Source organism: Thrips palmi, unplaced genomic scaffold (assembly GCF_012932325.1).
Source record: "Thrips palmi isolate BJ-2018 unplaced genomic scaffold, TpBJ-2018v1 HiC_scaffold_1, whole genome shotgun sequence".
NCBI lineage: Eukaryota > Metazoa > Arthropoda > Insecta > Thysanoptera > Thripidae > Thrips > Thrips palmi.
The window spans coordinates 12,520,355-12,535,565 of NW_023144620.1; the positions used below are offsets into that span (position 1 = coordinate 12,520,355).

Genomic DNA, 15,211 nt, shown 5'->3' on the forward strand with positions numbered 1-15,211 from the left:
AGCTGAAGCGACATAGTTTCCGTACGCGGTGAAACGGTTTATTTTCATACGTCGGCGCGCTTCAAAAAGTATTTCCCATGCACCCACGATGGGGGTCCCCTCCCCGGCCTCCCCTTTCCCTTCAGGAATCTCAGGAGTGCCGCAGGCATTCCGTTGCGGTCCTGCGGGCGCTTTATGGAAACGGCGACGAACGTTAGGAGTTTGACAGGGGCAGTTTTAGGGGTGGTTTCTTTTTTCTTTTCTTTTTTTTTTTTTTTGGGGGGGGGGGGTTACATATGAGACGTCGGCTGGTTATAGGCAATACCCATTGCCTTTGCAGGCAATCGCAATCGCGCCCCGACTTTGTCTCATAAGGGATGAAGGCGGAAGGGGGCTTAAGAGAGCGTACTGCACCCCTCAAATAAAAACCCAACGCCTAGATCAATAGATCAATAGGGTATATAGAACCATGCTGTTGCAACAACATCTCGTCAAGCCGCAACTCTCTGTGCCATTGTCGAGGGGGTCACATGGACTTCCCTACCGTAGCTTTTTTTTTCGCTAACAATTATTTTGGCCGATCACCGTTTTAACAACGTGGGTACAAAAATAAAATCTTTTTGGAGCTTCTTAGTTCATACTCGTGAGATACGTCCCCAAAAGAGACATGTACATCTCTTCCACTTGGATGAGGTGGCTTCACGGATTCATTTATTCACGCCTCTGTCATACTTTTCTCAGCAGTCCGCAGCAGTCTCACTAATTTAAGTTACTTTAGACAATTTGATCGGTGTCGGCCGCGCTCGCTCGCCCCGTGCCCCTGAGTGACGTTCTCCGGGAGAGGGGGAGGGTGGGGAAAAGGGGCGGGGGGCGGGGCAAGGGGGCGGGGTCGGTTAGGAGGAGGGGGAGGGGAAACGCCCACACGCCCCCTCCGCTGTCAATGCACCTCTTGCACGGGTTGCACATATTTTTTTTGGTTCTACTGTTTCGAGAGTGTAAGAACACTTTCATTTGACTTATATTTTATTTTAGTTGTTCTGATATTCCGCTTATTTTGACTTTCATGATTTTATGATCAATGTGATATCAGTAGGCGAAGAGTCAGTCGCGATCAGCATGGTTATAATGGCCGTTTCCCTAAAATAAATGTATTGGCGGTTGAAAAAAAATTGTTTTTGTTTGGTCGCCATGGTGCTGTTGTTGACGTAGAGGCAAGGCATTGTTGTGCCCTGTAGGTCAACTATCGTGACCCCAAATTTAGGTGACAGGTTGTTTAGCTCCAAATCAGAACGCTTGTTGCCAGCCCTTTTATTCTTATTTGTCGAAATAAAGGGTTTTAGACGCGCAATTAAGAGGTTTGTGCGATATCAGGAAATCATTTGACACGATTCGCAAACATACGGAAGTCCTACTTTCTTCCGCGCTACCCATTCGCTGGACGGTTTAGGTCTTTTTTTAGAGCAATCCGCCGCGTTGGGGGACGGGGCAGTGGCAGTGCATCACATCACCACTACCGCCATGTTCAGGGAGCTCTTGTAGTAGCAGAAGGAGAAGGGCCCGTGATTCACCTGTGCGGACGGTGTCATATTTTGTTTCTGTAAATCGAAATCATTTCATGTTGTGGTTTTCCATGGTAAGCGTCAGGTGACTTCTGCTAATACTGTTGATGTGTTTTCCGTTAGACTGTAACCTCCCGATTGACTTTCCATCAGCAACAGCCACCTTACGATACCCTAGTGGCAGTGTAGGTAGTAGCTAGCTGGCCAATCGTCGACATCACCTTTTAGCCAAATGCTTCAACTAGTGTGTGTCGTGAACTCTTTCTCGTGTTCTCTACGGATATTTCGAAAGGTGTTTTAGCTTCCTCTAGGACACAATGGTGTCACATCATCCGTCTTCTCGAGTACTGTTGATCAGAAATACTTCTGATCATCAGAACTCGAGCAGTACTCGTACAGAACCAGATTAAAATTTTGAAATTAGGGTGTGATTGGCCTCATTATATCGAAATGCGAGCTGCCTTTGTTGTATTTTTATTCCTCCACTGTGTTTCTGTCATAGTTTGGAAGTTATTTGTTTGTTTTGTTCGGGCTCAAGTGCCCTGTTTTTGCTAGCTGGGATGGGCTCCTTTCGTGGTTATACGAGGAGGGGTCTCCCCTCTTTGAATTTAAGAGTGATGTTTGTACTTACCCTCCATACATCCTCATTTAAACCAATTTTCATATTTCTTGATTGGTTTATGTTGTACAGATTTCTGAGTGAGGTTATATCTCCTGTTTGTTTTTTGGATAATTTTTAGTTCCTGCTCTGTAAGGGTGTCATCTTTCAAAACTGTTTAAATTTCTGAAGTAATTTCTAACGTTACTAATCAAGCTTTGTTCTTCCAAGTAATAATTCTTCTTATGGAGACTTGGATCTTCATCCATCATGCACGGATCTTTAGAAATATTCTACGAGTTTCTGATCAGCTGTTCTTTTTGTTTGCAGTGTAGGCCTGCGCTGACCTGGGCAGTAGACTGAATGAACTGCTTACAGTACTTCCCAGATCCTTTAAAAACTCTCATCAACATGACTTCATTCTACAATGGAGTTCCTCACGTAAGTATTCCATGCATATTAGATTCCTATAAAGTGTCTCTAAGATTTTTTAAAATTTAAGTATTGAATGGCTTTCTCATGTTTTTGTGCAGTCCTCGAGCGTGAGTGAAATATCAAGTGCTCCACCTTCCCCACTGTCCTGTAATACCTCATCTCCAGGGAATGCACCAAGATATGGAGTAGTGGTTCCCAACCGAGTATTTGTTGGAGGCATAGCAGCAAATACAACCGAGACTGAACTACAGGAATTGTTTTCTCAGTATGGAAGTATAAAAGAAATTAAAATTATTAGTGACAGAGGAGGTGTTTGCAAAGGTTATGGCTTTGTAACTTTTGAAACGGAAGAGGAGGCCAAGAAGGTGCAGCATCAGGTAACATTCTGTTCTATATTATAAGAATGTCAAATTGTTTCATTACTCAACTGTTGCTATTTTAAAATATAATGGGTTGTTCTGTTTTAATTTTAGCCTGATACAATAGTGTTAAAGGAACGGAGGCTGAATATTGCTCCTGCTGTGATGAAGCAGGTAAGTTGTGTGGATCTTACCTATAGCCTTCCCAGGTTTGCACTGGGGCATTCACTTTCGAAAATACATGCCCATATGTGAAAAGGTTGTCTATATTATTGTGTTGAAGTAACACTTTTACTTTTACTCTAGCAACCGTTCGGCCGTCCCTATGATCCTGCCCCACCCACTGGGGCACTGGTGTATCATAACGGCACTACATACACGTATCAGAATGGAATGGCATTCTTCACTGCCACCAACTCCACTCAAGCACCATACTCCATTGGTGCTTCAAGGGAGACATCCATGTATGCAGGTAAAAAATCTGTGGTGAAAATGTGTAATACATGAGACTACAATCTGGCCAATCCTCATGATGCAATGACTTTTCTGTAGCGCCTTACGGCCCAAGCCAAACTTCTGCTCCTGCGGCTTATCCCCAAATCATGTATCCATACACACAACCGATGCCATATTTAACTCCAGGACAACAATACCAGTACCAGTTACCTGTAAGTATTGCTTTTTTACACCTAATGTATGTTTTTACTCTGTGTCTTTTGTTTGACAATTGTAAATTGTGGTCATCCCTATATATGGTTGCTAGGTAGTTTGATGTACTGTACGCTGCTGGTGAGGTGTGTGAGTAAACTTGCATTGTACATGTTCAGAATGGTAGTGAAGGCCATGTGCCTATTCATCAACCATCTCCACAAACACCTTCAGAGTACTCTCCTCCTCTATTGTCGCCTCATCAGTTTGTGCCTTATACACTGATGGATGGAGTAGCAGTGGCGGCACAATTCTGAGGTAGCTGTTACAGTTGTGGTGGCGGGCAGGACCTCCATCCTCAGCCGTCAGGTGGGCGCTCCCTACGCTCACGCTGCCAGCACGCTGCCAAGCATTCCTCAGTTTGACTCGGCTGTCGCTTTGCTCTGTTCTGGTAGCTTCACTTCTACTTAGCCTTTTAAACCTGAGTAATCTGCCTGTTTGAGCCATGTACTTTTAGCTATATTGTTTATGTTACAATTTTCTGTTGCTAAATTATTTTTGCCTAAGTTTTTTTTTTCTCGTAATTGGTATAATGTGAAGTATTGAAGGGTCTCTGTGGGTGAACATTCAGCCACCTTAGTCGACTTTTACTCATTAAGTTACGAGCCAGATTACTTCCAACATTCTATTCTGCATCTGTAAAAGAAATCTTAAATTTTAATCCTTTTTAGGGACTATACTTGAGCTTCTTCTCCATTTTCTCACATATTAGAATACTCCTGCTCATTTTGATCAACATTGTCATGTCCTCATCTAAAAGCTCATGACCAAGACAAGACAATGATAGACTTTATCACTATTCATTAGATCATTTATTCTTTTCATCTGAGATGCTTATTTCATAAATGTATCATTTCTCCAGCTCCTGCTGTAAATCATTCTCTGCATGTGATGTGGGCAGCTTATCATGACACTTCATTTATTCAGTGTGATTACTTAGCTGTTTGCACCTATTTGTTTTAATAATTTTATTTTAATAATAGTTGTTAATTTAAAAGCATGATTTTATTTTACAGCTTTTGGCTGTGTATGAATATGAAGATTGTGTTTATGCAAAGTGTCTGTTTTTTTATCTTCCTGTACTGTTGAAAGAAAGTTGGACTATCCCTGTTGCATTTGGAACAAATTTTAATTACATGTTCATGAGGTTATGCTCCGGCATGACCATGTTAGTTTTAGTTGCCCAACTTTGTACTCCCCTATCTAACTTTATTTTTGTCTCTTTCAGTTTGACTACTTCAAGGCAGTTGGACCAGCCACCACCCCATACATTTATGCCCAACCCAGTCCCCTTAATGGAGCAATAAACAGTGCCTTGAATGGTGGACTTGGCAACTCAAGCCAAAGTCCTTCACCAGGCTATGGCCAGTCTGGGATGGCGGGACCGACAGGTGGTGAAATTTATTATAATGGAGCCACCCACCCTGCACAAATGCCTCTGCAACCTCAACCAATGTACTCCATGGAGTCATCTCCAGCTCATTCAGAGGTAAGCATTTTTCAATAAATGTTTTAATTAGCGTTAATGGAAGATGTTGCTTCCCTGAAATTTTAACACGGATGCCCCCAGTGTAATTAAAATCCTAACCTAGGAGGAAGGTAGTTCTTTTTTTTTTTCTGTGCGGCAAGGTTTTGTATAGCATGTTTACATACAATCTATTCAGTAGAGCTCTTTTCTTTTAGTTCATACTTCAGGAACTGGCTTAGATCGTTCAGGTACCACAACTGATCTTGCCAACTTATTTGGTAGTGTTGGAAGGGAAAATGGTTTATGCACTGTCTCCCTATTAGTTGCATGAAGAGAACTGATTATTACTATTATTATTTGTAGACCTTTAAGGTTTTTTAGAATCAGGAAGTTATTTGCTAGAATTGTATTTTTTATGTGGCACACACACTATCACATGGTTCCAGGCATGCTAGAAATGGTCTTAATATTTTTCTGAGAATCAATCTTTCATCTGATTTCATCTACCATGAATCCTCCATTCATTTTGTGTTTTCTTTCACAACTTTGATCATCTTGCACTTCAATTTAAAAGTTTTGAAGTTTTAATTTGATAGGAGGTGGTGGGGTTTGTTCAAGTTTTGAATGTATCAGTTAATTCAACAGTGTGGGATTTTTGTATGTGGCTAGTGTGCATGTCATTTTGTGCTCTAAGTGATTAATTTAGTAGACTTGGAAAGTGAGAACTCGCAAGAAATTACAGTAACAAATTATGTTGATATCAGGACTGGAACCCTGAGCCACGCCAAGTTCACACTCCTGTGGTTTCCCTCCTGAAACTTCATGAAGAGGGCAGTCTGGAGGAACTGGAGATCACTCGCACACCCAGGAAGTCGTACCCGCCAAGCCCCGGTCCCGGCGGTGCCGGTCCAAATGGGACCCATTCCAGGCCTCGTTCGCGTCGCCCTGGCCGCCCGGCGCCATCGCCTCTGGGACGGAGTGGGCGCGGAAATGCAGGGCCAGGCGCAGGGCCAGGCGCAGGGCCAGGCGCAGGGCCAGGCGCAGGGCCAGGGGCATCTGTGACGGGCAATCTAGTTGGGCAGCGTTCTGCCTCATCTCCCCACCTCCCTTCCACTCCCAGCTCCTGTCTTCATCGCTCCACTTCTCTGTCCCCTTCCAACCAGGTGGCTCCAGTGTACAGCAGCAGTGGCCGCCCACTGCAGCAGCAGCAATACCAGCCGTATCACCAACAGTCTGCTGGGTACCCACGCCGAGGGGGTGGTGGCAACTCTATGCGTAATGCCGGTCCCAAGATTTACACTGTAAGATTTACTGTTGCCATGATCTTTCCATTAAATGGTGATTGAGTGAATTAACTGTAATCCAATTTTTCAGGGTAATTCCAAGAACCTTCATCACAACTCTTCTGGAAATTACAATGCAGTGTCCAATCAGTTTGTGGGGAATGCCCAGAACACAGGACAGCACCAGGCACCTGCAAATGTACCAAAGAACTCAGGAGAGTCTGTGAATGGAATGAAGACAGCTGCTGAGCCAGCCAATGGTAGCAGCAGCACTCAAATCCAGAAGCAGGAGATAACAACTGTGCATGATGGGGGAGCCGGAGATGCGTCTACAATCCGCCATACTTTGCCTATTTCCCCTCCTAATACACCTTTGCCACAAGAAAGTTCTGCTGCTGCTGCCGCTGTAACAGCAGCCGGAGATGGTGACATGTGCCAAAAAATGAAGACTCTTGCTTTGTGAGCCCGTGTGGCTTCTGTGTACTTCCAGCTTATGAGCTTTCACCATGGAAGAGAGAGCACATTTCATGTGTGCTTTTGTGTTCCGAGTACCTGCTCATGAGCTGGGAAGTAAGTTAACAAGAGTGGGGGAGCTTGGTTTGGCCAGTGCCATCCTCTTGTTCAAACTACAATCAAGCTTCATGTGGAAGCTAGTCCTTTCATCTTGAGTTCCATGGCTTGATCGCATACAAAGGATTTTTCTATATTTTTTTTTATATTGATGGTGGCGTGTGGCTAGTTATAACGAATTAATTGTAAGTATCCCAATAAATTTAACATTACCTTACATTGTGCCATGAAAAATAGTGATCAGGCAACAGATTATATGAGTGCTACAAACTCTGAATTTTAAATGTTCATTTATATATGAGTGCTGTCTATACAGAACTGTTAGAAAAATAGTAGCTAGTCGGAACTTTGCCAAAAGGCATTCTATATGTATGTGAACCTAGCACTTTTTCTAAGTTGTGCCTGAAGGTATGTGTGCAATATTTATTCTGTGAATGACCTCAACAGTTTGTGAACTAGTGAAGAGATACCATTGTTCATGTGTTCAGGGTGTTAGCTGTATGGAGATAGTGGGTGGGGTTCATGTCTGCTTCTCCAACACATCTCCTGCACCTGTGAGCATGAGAGTATGAATGGTTTGAGTGACTTACAGACAATGCATGTAGGCTGTTAAGTTATTTATTTTCACCACTTGAAACCTCACAAGGAAAAAGGACTGAAAGTAGAATTTTCACATGTGATGTGTATCACATCAGCCTTGTGTGACTGGTGAGTTTTGCTTGAAGTTCAAGCTGTCTTAAACTCTTGACAAAGCATGAAGAGGAAGGTATTGTCGGCTGTTATTGTTTCTAATTTATGGTCGATTCAATTTTCCCATATAATATGGCTTATTTATTCTAGCTTAAGTTAAATGTAAGGAAATATTTATTAAGTATGTCTGTTATTATTATTGTTAGTACATTTTTGATTGTCTTGTTTGAGGCATGTGATGTACTTACTGTTGTGGAGTATTGTGGTCCTTTAAGACAGGGTGGCCACATTGTTGACTTGTCATTGAACATTCTTGATAGCCTGTGATGTAAAGCTGTGCTCCTTTAGTATGGCTAACATAGGTTGTGATGCAATGCATCATGAAGGTAAAATTGCTCTTACCTTTCATTCCCACACGTTTTTCTAAAGACTTTAAAAGTGATTGGCAATAGGTCTGTGGCCCCCTTGTCTTGTTCCCAGACATGTTATTTCAAGGACTGGGAGGCAAATGCACATAGCTTGTGACAATGTAGTTAATTCAGGATTATGGCCACTGATCATTCTACTAAATGTAATCTGCCTGTTGTTAGTCAGACTTGTGACTTCCTTGCCTTTAAACATGTTTCATTTATCATTGTAAGCTTATCATTTCAACAAGTTCACAACTATTGTCACCAATTTCTTAGTCTCTTCTGGCCATATATTCTGTTTGACCTTTGTCGTGCTGTGTGTATTTATGCAATTGCTCAAATTGATTATTGCCAAATACTTAAAAAGCTGCAGAACAGACTAGTAGCTAGTCACAGTTAACTAGTGAAATTCACTAGTTTTGTTTTCTAGAATATGACTGGGCATTTGCTTTTTGTAAGAAACTTCTGTCAGTTTCATTTGAAGGTGCTGAGAAAGATGTGTGATATGTTACTAAAACTTAGACATGATGAAACTTAACATCTACACCTATTGGAGCATTGGTTTGGATCATGTATTTTTTTATTGATTCCTGTAAATTTTATATAAATAAGTGATTTAGATGTTCCCCTTAGGCTGTGACAGTAACATCAACAAAACTCAAAAAATATTTATGGAAATGATGTTAAAGTTAGTCAGTAACAGAAGAAGTTGTATATGACTGTTTCAAAGTGCCTTCTATCAAGATTTTAATTGTGATTATTACGTAATTTTAGACAAGAGTTATTTGTTGAGTATGTAAACATTTTATTACTGTATCAAGATTTAGTCCCTCCAGTAGCTTAGCAATGCTTGTAGTGTTTGGTAAACCCATAACTGTGTCAGTTTGGGTTCTTGTTTTCCATTTGCTCAAGCACTTTTATTTAGCATTGGGTTAGTAACAAACTGGAGGAAACTTTACTTCTTTGGCAATAAGTAACTGGGTTGTCTTTTTGTTGTGGATGAACATGTTACTTCATGTCTGGCAATGAACAAAAATAGGAAAGTTACGTCAGTTCCTTATCACAGTGGAACACTACTCCTAAAGAAAGCATTCATCTTTTAAATTATTAGTTTTCAGATTCAAAAACAGAAAAGATCTCAGCATAATACTTCACTGCCTTTACTGTTTAGATTTTGGAGTTACAATTTATCAATGTTAAACTGGCATCATGTTGGGGTGAAAATTTAGTACTTAAAGGCAGTTATTCATATACAGTATATTGTGGTCTCTTGTATGAGGATATCAGAGTTTGTTAGAGCTGGTTACTTTTCTCCTTCGTGAGGACCTGCATATTTTGAAGGAAGGATAAAATCATTGACACATACTTGAGTCCTGTACGTTCACATCCAGAAAGAAGTTTCTTGTGACAGCTCTGTACTTATTTTTTAGGGAAACTCTAAATTGAAACTCTAGAGGTTGCTAACTTTTTTTTGTAAATAACATAGATTATTAGGTTAACTAATGGTAACAAAGAAAACTTAGTCAGGTTTAAAGAAAGAATTATTTAGTAGAGATTGTGAAATACTTAATAAAAGTACTTATGTTAATTTACATGAAACGTGTTGGATTGTTCTTACAAGAGATTGGAAGTATTGTATGTGTAAGGAAATGTAAATACAACTGACATGGAATTATAAATCGGTCTCCTGATTTCGCCTAAGCCCCCCCATTCACAAGTATGATTCTGAAGACTAACTGAACTCTAAGCACTGGACTGCCAGCTTAAAACAAGCAAAGCCTCTATTATATAAAGTATGCAATGCTTTGGCAGTTGCCTTTGGGCTCGTCTTTGTGCCGAATGCAGTAAAATCAGTTCTGTCGGATTCGTTAAGAGACGGCTTCAGACAAGAAACCAATACCCGTTTCATACCGCCTTGGAAGCCCCGTTCCATCCTTGCGTCCTTAGTCATGCCTTAAGCAATGGTATTTCTGGGGTAAATGATGATGCTAATTTTAAAAACTTAAACAGCTGAAAGTCAGGTAGAAATTTTAGAAATTACATTTGTATTTGGCACAATAATTTTAAACTTTTAACACACAGAATATTACAAAGATCATATATTGCTCAAGATACATGGTACAAAAGTCAGCCTTTCAACATAAAAACGTGCATTCTGCAATAATGAATAAAATTTAAAAATTCCCCATTACTAACAGTCACAAATACTGCTTATCATTAGGTGATACAATCAGGCTCAGATGCAAAAAAGTACATCCCATGGTATAAAATAATTTTGAGAGACAGATAATTTGATGACACCTTCTGGACATATGTGTAAAAATAGAAACATATTCAAACAAAATTTCATTACAAAAGATAAAGGAAAGGCTTTCATGCTACTTTGCTAGGGTGATTTTTCTTCATCTTCACAAAAAAATATTATTAAAAAAAAGGTACATAAAACAAAACAACTTCTAATAACAATCAAATGAATTAACAAACTACCTTAGTCCATTAAATTTCACTATGAGAACTGGATTGAATCTGAATCGTCGCTAGAATGAAATAGAACTGTTGATTCGGATGCAGACAACTCAGTCCACTGGGATAATCCAAGAGTTTCCGGTACTTTATCAAAACCCTTCGGCGGGCTCGGGAGGGTTATGTTTATTGCTTCGGATGTTTGCTTCTTCATCAAATGAAACATATCTTGCAGACCAGCCTTTAGTTCCTAAAAGTGCAAAGAGAAAATATTAAATGTTGCCTTAGTTTAGCTTACCCGTTAATTGTGACCACCATGAAATTTCACTTACTTTAGCGCTGTTCTCTTTCTTGGTTGTACTGTCAGTTTCACTGGCCTTGGATGTTGTTTCTTGGTTGTAAACTGGAGTTGCAGTGTTAAACCCAGAGTCTTTCCCTTTCAGTGATACAGTTTCTATAGGAAAATTGACCATTCTTTCTCCAGATTTCACCTTTTCCTCAGGGTGATTATGGTCAGTTGTTATGTCACTCATCATCTGCCAGGAGCTGTATAAGGATGAGTTTACGCTAGACGTGGGAGAAGAGCAGATAGGACGACTCCTACTGCCCTCCCCATCACCAATGTGTTTCTTAAATGCCTCTTGTTCACACTGCTGCTTTAGTGCTCCATTTGCACCGTCAACTGTATCATACAGCCTGCTAACAGCTTGCATCATTTTACCAAGATCATCTGAAGAACCCTTCCTCCCAGTGAGATTCCGTATATTTGCTAACTGTTCTGTAACAAGAGTGTTGACATCTCTGAAACGAATAAAAGTGAAATTTATTAAAATGTGAAAAGCTTTTGATATTATATCACACAGTCATAAATCTAAATTAAACCATAAGCCAACATACACAATTTCCTTTTTAAGTTTGGCAACTTCCAAGTCTTTATTGGACATAAGTATGAGCATCTTGTCTCTTTCTAAACGGCACAATTGTAGCTCTGTGTTTGAGCGTTCGTTTTCTTGAAGTGTCTCCTCCAATCGCTGGTTCATACGAAAATTTGATTCTTTCATTTCATTGATCTGAGCAAGCAATTTTTGCTTTGTTTTAATATGTTCTTGCTGTGCCATTTCAGCTGCTTGCTGAACTCTCAGCATCTCTTGTCGGATGTCAGCTGCATAAATAGTCAGTTGCTGATTTTTGTTGATGACTGTTTCTAACTGCTGAGTCTTGTGATTCAAATCACTTAAGAATCACAAAGGCAAGGATTAGAATTCATATCAAGTAAGCAGTAAGATCACAGTAGCTACCACACTTACTCCATAAGCTGATTTTTTTGTTGTCTAAGTGTTTCACATGTTTCTTCCATTTGACGACAGGTCTCCTCTAGTTGCTTGCATCCACTTTCTAGTTGGGCTTGGAGGCTTTCAGCCGCCAAATTTTGAGTTGATGACTTTGGTTTTGGTTGTCTGCCTTTCTGTTCACAATTAATTTCTTCTGTTTTCTGCAAACATTCCATCATGCAATAGTTACAAGATTTAAATTGGTTTTTGACACAAACTCTACCTTCCTTGAAAATTTGATAATACAAAAAATGGAATTTGAGAGAGCAGATGGAATTAACATAATAGTACCTCTGGCATTCCTGCAATCTTGGTTATACGTGATACTGTGGATAAGAGTCTACCAACTAAATTGGGAGAATTTTCCTGAAGCACATTATCTTGTTCTGGATGAAGTATCTTGGTTCTATCTTTGCTCAAACTCTCACTGTGGTCACTAATATGATCCATACTATATCTAGGTTTTGATGAACTGCATCGAGCATTGGGCTGTAGTGCAGTCTGTTTAGATGATGTCTGGCCTGATGGTGTACTGTGACAGGCATCAAGTGGCAAACAGCACAAAGCTTTCTCCATATCGTCTATGATTCTGAGCATATTTTCATCATCTGCATAAAAATAAAGAAAGTAATAATAATAATAAAACAAAATTTACCCTATTTCCTTCAATTGCTTGCATTCAGACAGCACAAGGGAAAATGGCAAGTGATTATTACTTACAGTCTTTGTGGATTTTCCCTCGCAATTCTTTAACAAGAAAGTTTAGGGTACGGTGAGGATTGAAAATAGAGAAGTAGTTGTCGCTTCCATCAGCATCTGATGTCTTCACATTACCGTTGGCAAGATGAGGGGACTTGAGAACAGTCTTTGATCTTCCATGTGGAATGCTTTGAACCCATTTCTGAAGTTCGGCAGAGGAATGATCATCGTCATCTGAGCTGGGGTAGCGAAGAGCAGCAGACACTTTGCCTCGTTCTTTCCTGTGAGACGCACACATTAAATAATATAAGGCACAGAATAAAATATAAGTTTATTTTCTTCCATTTTACCATTTTTATCACATACCAATTAATGTTCCCCGTAGATGAGCTTTGCTGCTGAAAGATGTGACCCCAAGACGCATTTTTCCTCTCAGTACTTGGTTGGTTGAGGGCAAGACTTCGGTTTCTGCCAGCTTGTTCTCTTGTTGGAGTCTCATGATCAATTCTACTGGGTTGAACACTTCTAGACCGTTTTTTAGAAGATTTTGTACGAACAACTACCTCTACCCTTGTTGGTGAATTTCTACGCCCGATAACTTCTTTGCACAAAACGTTTCTTTCCTCATTGCTCCAGCCTTTGTTGGGAGAACGAGACTTCCTGGTTCGCTCGGTTTCAATGAATTGCTTAGTCCCACCCATGCAACTTCTGGAGAGATTGGGAGCGCTCGGTAGCCGGTTGCCTGACTTGATGTTTGGGTTCTTGGCAACGCTCTGCGAGCGACCTGCTCCCGACAGACCATCTTTCCCTTTGAGAGCTTTGAGTTGCAGTTCACAATTCCCTATGTCCTTGTTCAGATCCTTGAGGGAATTTTGAATTCTTGCGACTTTCATTATGATCTTTTGAAACTGTCAACATCAACAACGCAGAGGTTAAGAGATGAAAATTTAAGTTGTCCCCGCTCTAACCTCCCGAACGACAGAACTGTTGCCAACTTAAATATTCTACAGTTCTAAACGTACCTTCACAAAAAGGTACACATATGTAAAAAGTAAATTATGAGACGAAGTAAATATATGTTTCATAACTTAAATTTCACCATGGTTGCAGATCAATCAAAGAAATTCACATAGCTTGTGAAATTCTTGTCATTTTATAAGGTTGGGTGCCTTGTGAGTAGCGCGCTTTTTCGAAAGTCCGGCAGGGCAGTTTCTTGGGTCAATGTGACATTTGCCATGAAAAAAGGACATCATAGCATGAATAAAATAATAAGATTTTATTTTTAAATTTATAATAGAACAGTATTAGATCATAATTCTAGTGATTCTTGTTTACATATGATGGAATTGGTAGCTTAAATCCCTCCTTTGCTTCAAAAAATGTGTATGATAAGATAATTTCATCTTTGTTATAAAGTTTTGGATCATCGTCATATTCTGGATCAATGTAGAAAAATACTGGCATATCCACCTGAAATCAAGTACATATTAAACAAACAACATTTTACAAACGATTAATTCTGCCATCGGCTTTCTTTCGTCCAAGCTCACCTGTTCATGTGGATTTAACATTTGTTCTTCAAAGCAAAAGCATTGTATTTTATTGAAATATTGTCCAGCTTCGTATGGAATAACATTGTATGTGCTGACACCAATGATTGGTCTATCAGTGGGGTTGGTTGCTGTGTAAAATGCTAACGCTGTTTCACCAGGAATGACCTAAACATAATTTTAAAAGAACATGCAAAAATTTGTTCATGTCCTTTTTTTGTTCTTTCACTATAAGACCAAGTTTTCCCAATCATCTTGCAAAAACCCATTACCTTCAATTGAGCTTGTTGCGGTTTGAAGTCCCACATCATGCCCGATGAAGTGTCTGAAGTAAACCTTACTGTAAGTTGCCTGTCAGGTCTCTTCGTTAGATTAGCAACTTTTTCTGCATCATGACCTGTTTGCACTTCACCACCCAAACCTGTGGTCTGAAACAAACAAATTTTGGTCGCTAAACAGATATTTTCTCAATTATTAAATATATAATGAAGAAACTTCCGTTGCACTTACTTGACAGAAAATACGGTACATAGGTACTGCGGCATAACTGAGACCCCCAATCAAAACTCCTCCAGCCGTTAAATAGTACAAAATTGAGTGGGCTCCTTTATCGTAGGTGTTGGGTGCTTGTTTTTTAAGCCATACTGAGGTGTGGAACAAATTTATAGGTACAGCACGTGATTTTGCTTTAAATCTTGCCGCACTAGATCCGAGATTGCACAAGTTCTTAATGGAAAGCATGACGGTTTAACACTATATGACTGAATAGTCAACACTGAAGATAGGTTAGGACCGGTCACGTTGTGTAATATTGTTTCAGCGAAACTAGTATCACAGTCAGCACTCAGCAGAGCGTAAACACGGGTTGAAATATTAATTGCTTCCACATCCCATACTTGTCACCTCATTGTTTGGCCAAGACACCCAGAAAACCAATATGTTTTTCCTCAGACAAGAGGGTCAACTTCAAGCTCCAAGCAGACTGCCTGCCAGAACGTCGTCTGCTAGACAGGCGGGCGGACAGACGACTGTCGCCACAAGTAGCAAAAATCTTCGCAGCCAAGAACTTCCCTGGCAGGCAGCGCCAACACAAAGGCACATTAAATGTG

General features: G+C 40.2%; 3 protein-coding genes across 7 annotated transcripts; 1 reads left to right on the top strand and 2 right to left on the bottom strand.

The window, feature by feature from the left end:
* Nucleotides 1-897: 897 nt before the first annotated feature.
* Nucleotides 898-9,738, top strand: LOC117647326 (protein boule-like). 5 transcript variants are annotated; one of them, XM_034389309.1, is made up of 9 exons: nt 898-974; nt 2,467-2,577; nt 2,670-2,948; nt 3,045-3,104; nt 3,237-3,402; nt 3,483-3,598; nt 4,867-5,127; nt 5,871-6,407; nt 6,481-9,738. In XM_034389309.1, the coding sequence occupies exons 2-9, from the start codon at nt 2,500-2,502 to the stop codon at nt 6,850-6,852; spliced, it is 1,869 nt and encodes a 622-aa protein (XP_034245200.1). In that variant the 5' UTR covers nt 898-974; nt 2,467-2,499; the 3' UTR covers nt 6,853-9,738. The 5 variants fall into 5 exon arrangements, with proteins under 5 accessions (XP_034245200.1, XP_034244971.1, XP_034245124.1 ...); XM_034389080.1 differs by lacking the exon at nt 898-974 and adding an exon at nt 1,443-1,612; XM_034389233.1 differs by lacking the exon at nt 898-974 and adding an exon at nt 1,443-1,612 and having other exon boundaries at nt 2,472-2,577.
* A 338-nt stretch (nt 9,739-10,076) lies between these two features.
* LOC117647123 lies at nt 10,077-13,546 on the bottom strand. The gene is made up of 7 exons (XM_034388705.1): nt 12,919-13,546; nt 12,574-12,833; nt 12,145-12,461; nt 11,830-12,014; nt 11,420-11,755; nt 10,855-11,323; nt 10,077-10,772 (listed from the first exon to the last, which is right to left on the bottom strand). Exons 1-7 carry the CDS (start codon nt 13,443-13,445, stop codon nt 10,566-10,568), a joined length of 2,301 nt encoding a protein of 766 aa, XP_034244596.1. The 5' UTR covers nt 13,446-13,546; the 3' UTR covers nt 10,077-10,565.
* Nucleotides 13,547-13,804: 258 nt separating this feature from the next.
* On the bottom strand, nt 13,805-15,124 carry LOC117648645 (cytochrome c oxidase assembly protein COX11, mitochondrial). The gene is made up of 4 exons (XM_034391331.1): nt 14,613-15,124; nt 14,375-14,530; nt 14,103-14,270; nt 13,805-14,022 (listed from the first exon to the last, which is right to left on the bottom strand). The coding sequence occupies exons 1-4, from the start codon at nt 14,841-14,843 to the stop codon at nt 13,870-13,872; spliced, it is 708 nt and encodes a 235-aa protein (XP_034247222.1). The 5' UTR covers nt 14,844-15,124; the 3' UTR covers nt 13,805-13,869.
* Nucleotides 15,125-15,211: the final 87 nt, after the last annotated feature.

Coding starts and splice junctions, on each gene's coding strand:
- LOC117647326 (XM_034389309.1), top strand. CDS start 2,500: ATGAACTGCTTACAGTACTTCCCAGATCCTTTAAAAACTCTCATCAAC. Junction 3,105..3,236: donor CTCCTGCTGTGATGAAGCAG/GTAAGTTGTGTG, acceptor CTTTTACTCTAG/CAACCGTTCGGCCGTCCCTA. Junction 3,599..4,866: donor AATACCAGTACCAGTTACCT/GTAAGTATTGCT, acceptor TGTCTCTTTCAG/TTTGACTACTTCAAGGCAGT.
- LOC117647123 (XM_034388705.1), bottom strand. CDS start 13,445: ATGAAAGTCGCAAGAATTCAAAATTCCCTCAAGGATCTGAACAAGGAC. Junction 12,015..12,144: donor AGATTGCAGGAATGCCAGAG/GTACTATTATGT, acceptor GAATGTTTGCAG/AAAACAGAAGAAATTAATTG. Junction 11,756..11,829: donor CAAAAAAATCAGCTTATGGA/GTAAGTGTGGTA, acceptor GTGATTCTTAAG/TGATTTGAATCACAAGACTC.
- LOC117648645 (XM_034391331.1), bottom strand. CDS start 14,843: ATGCTTTCCATTAAGAACTTGTGCAATCTCGGATCTAGTGCGGCAAGA. Junction 14,531..14,612: donor TGTACCGTATTTTCTGTCAA/GTAAGTGCAACG, acceptor TGTTTGTTTCAG/ACCACAGGTTTGGGTGGTGA. Junction 14,271..14,374: donor CGCAACAAGCTCAATTGAAG/GTAATGGGTTTT, acceptor AATTATGTTTAG/GTCATTCCTGGTGAAACAGC.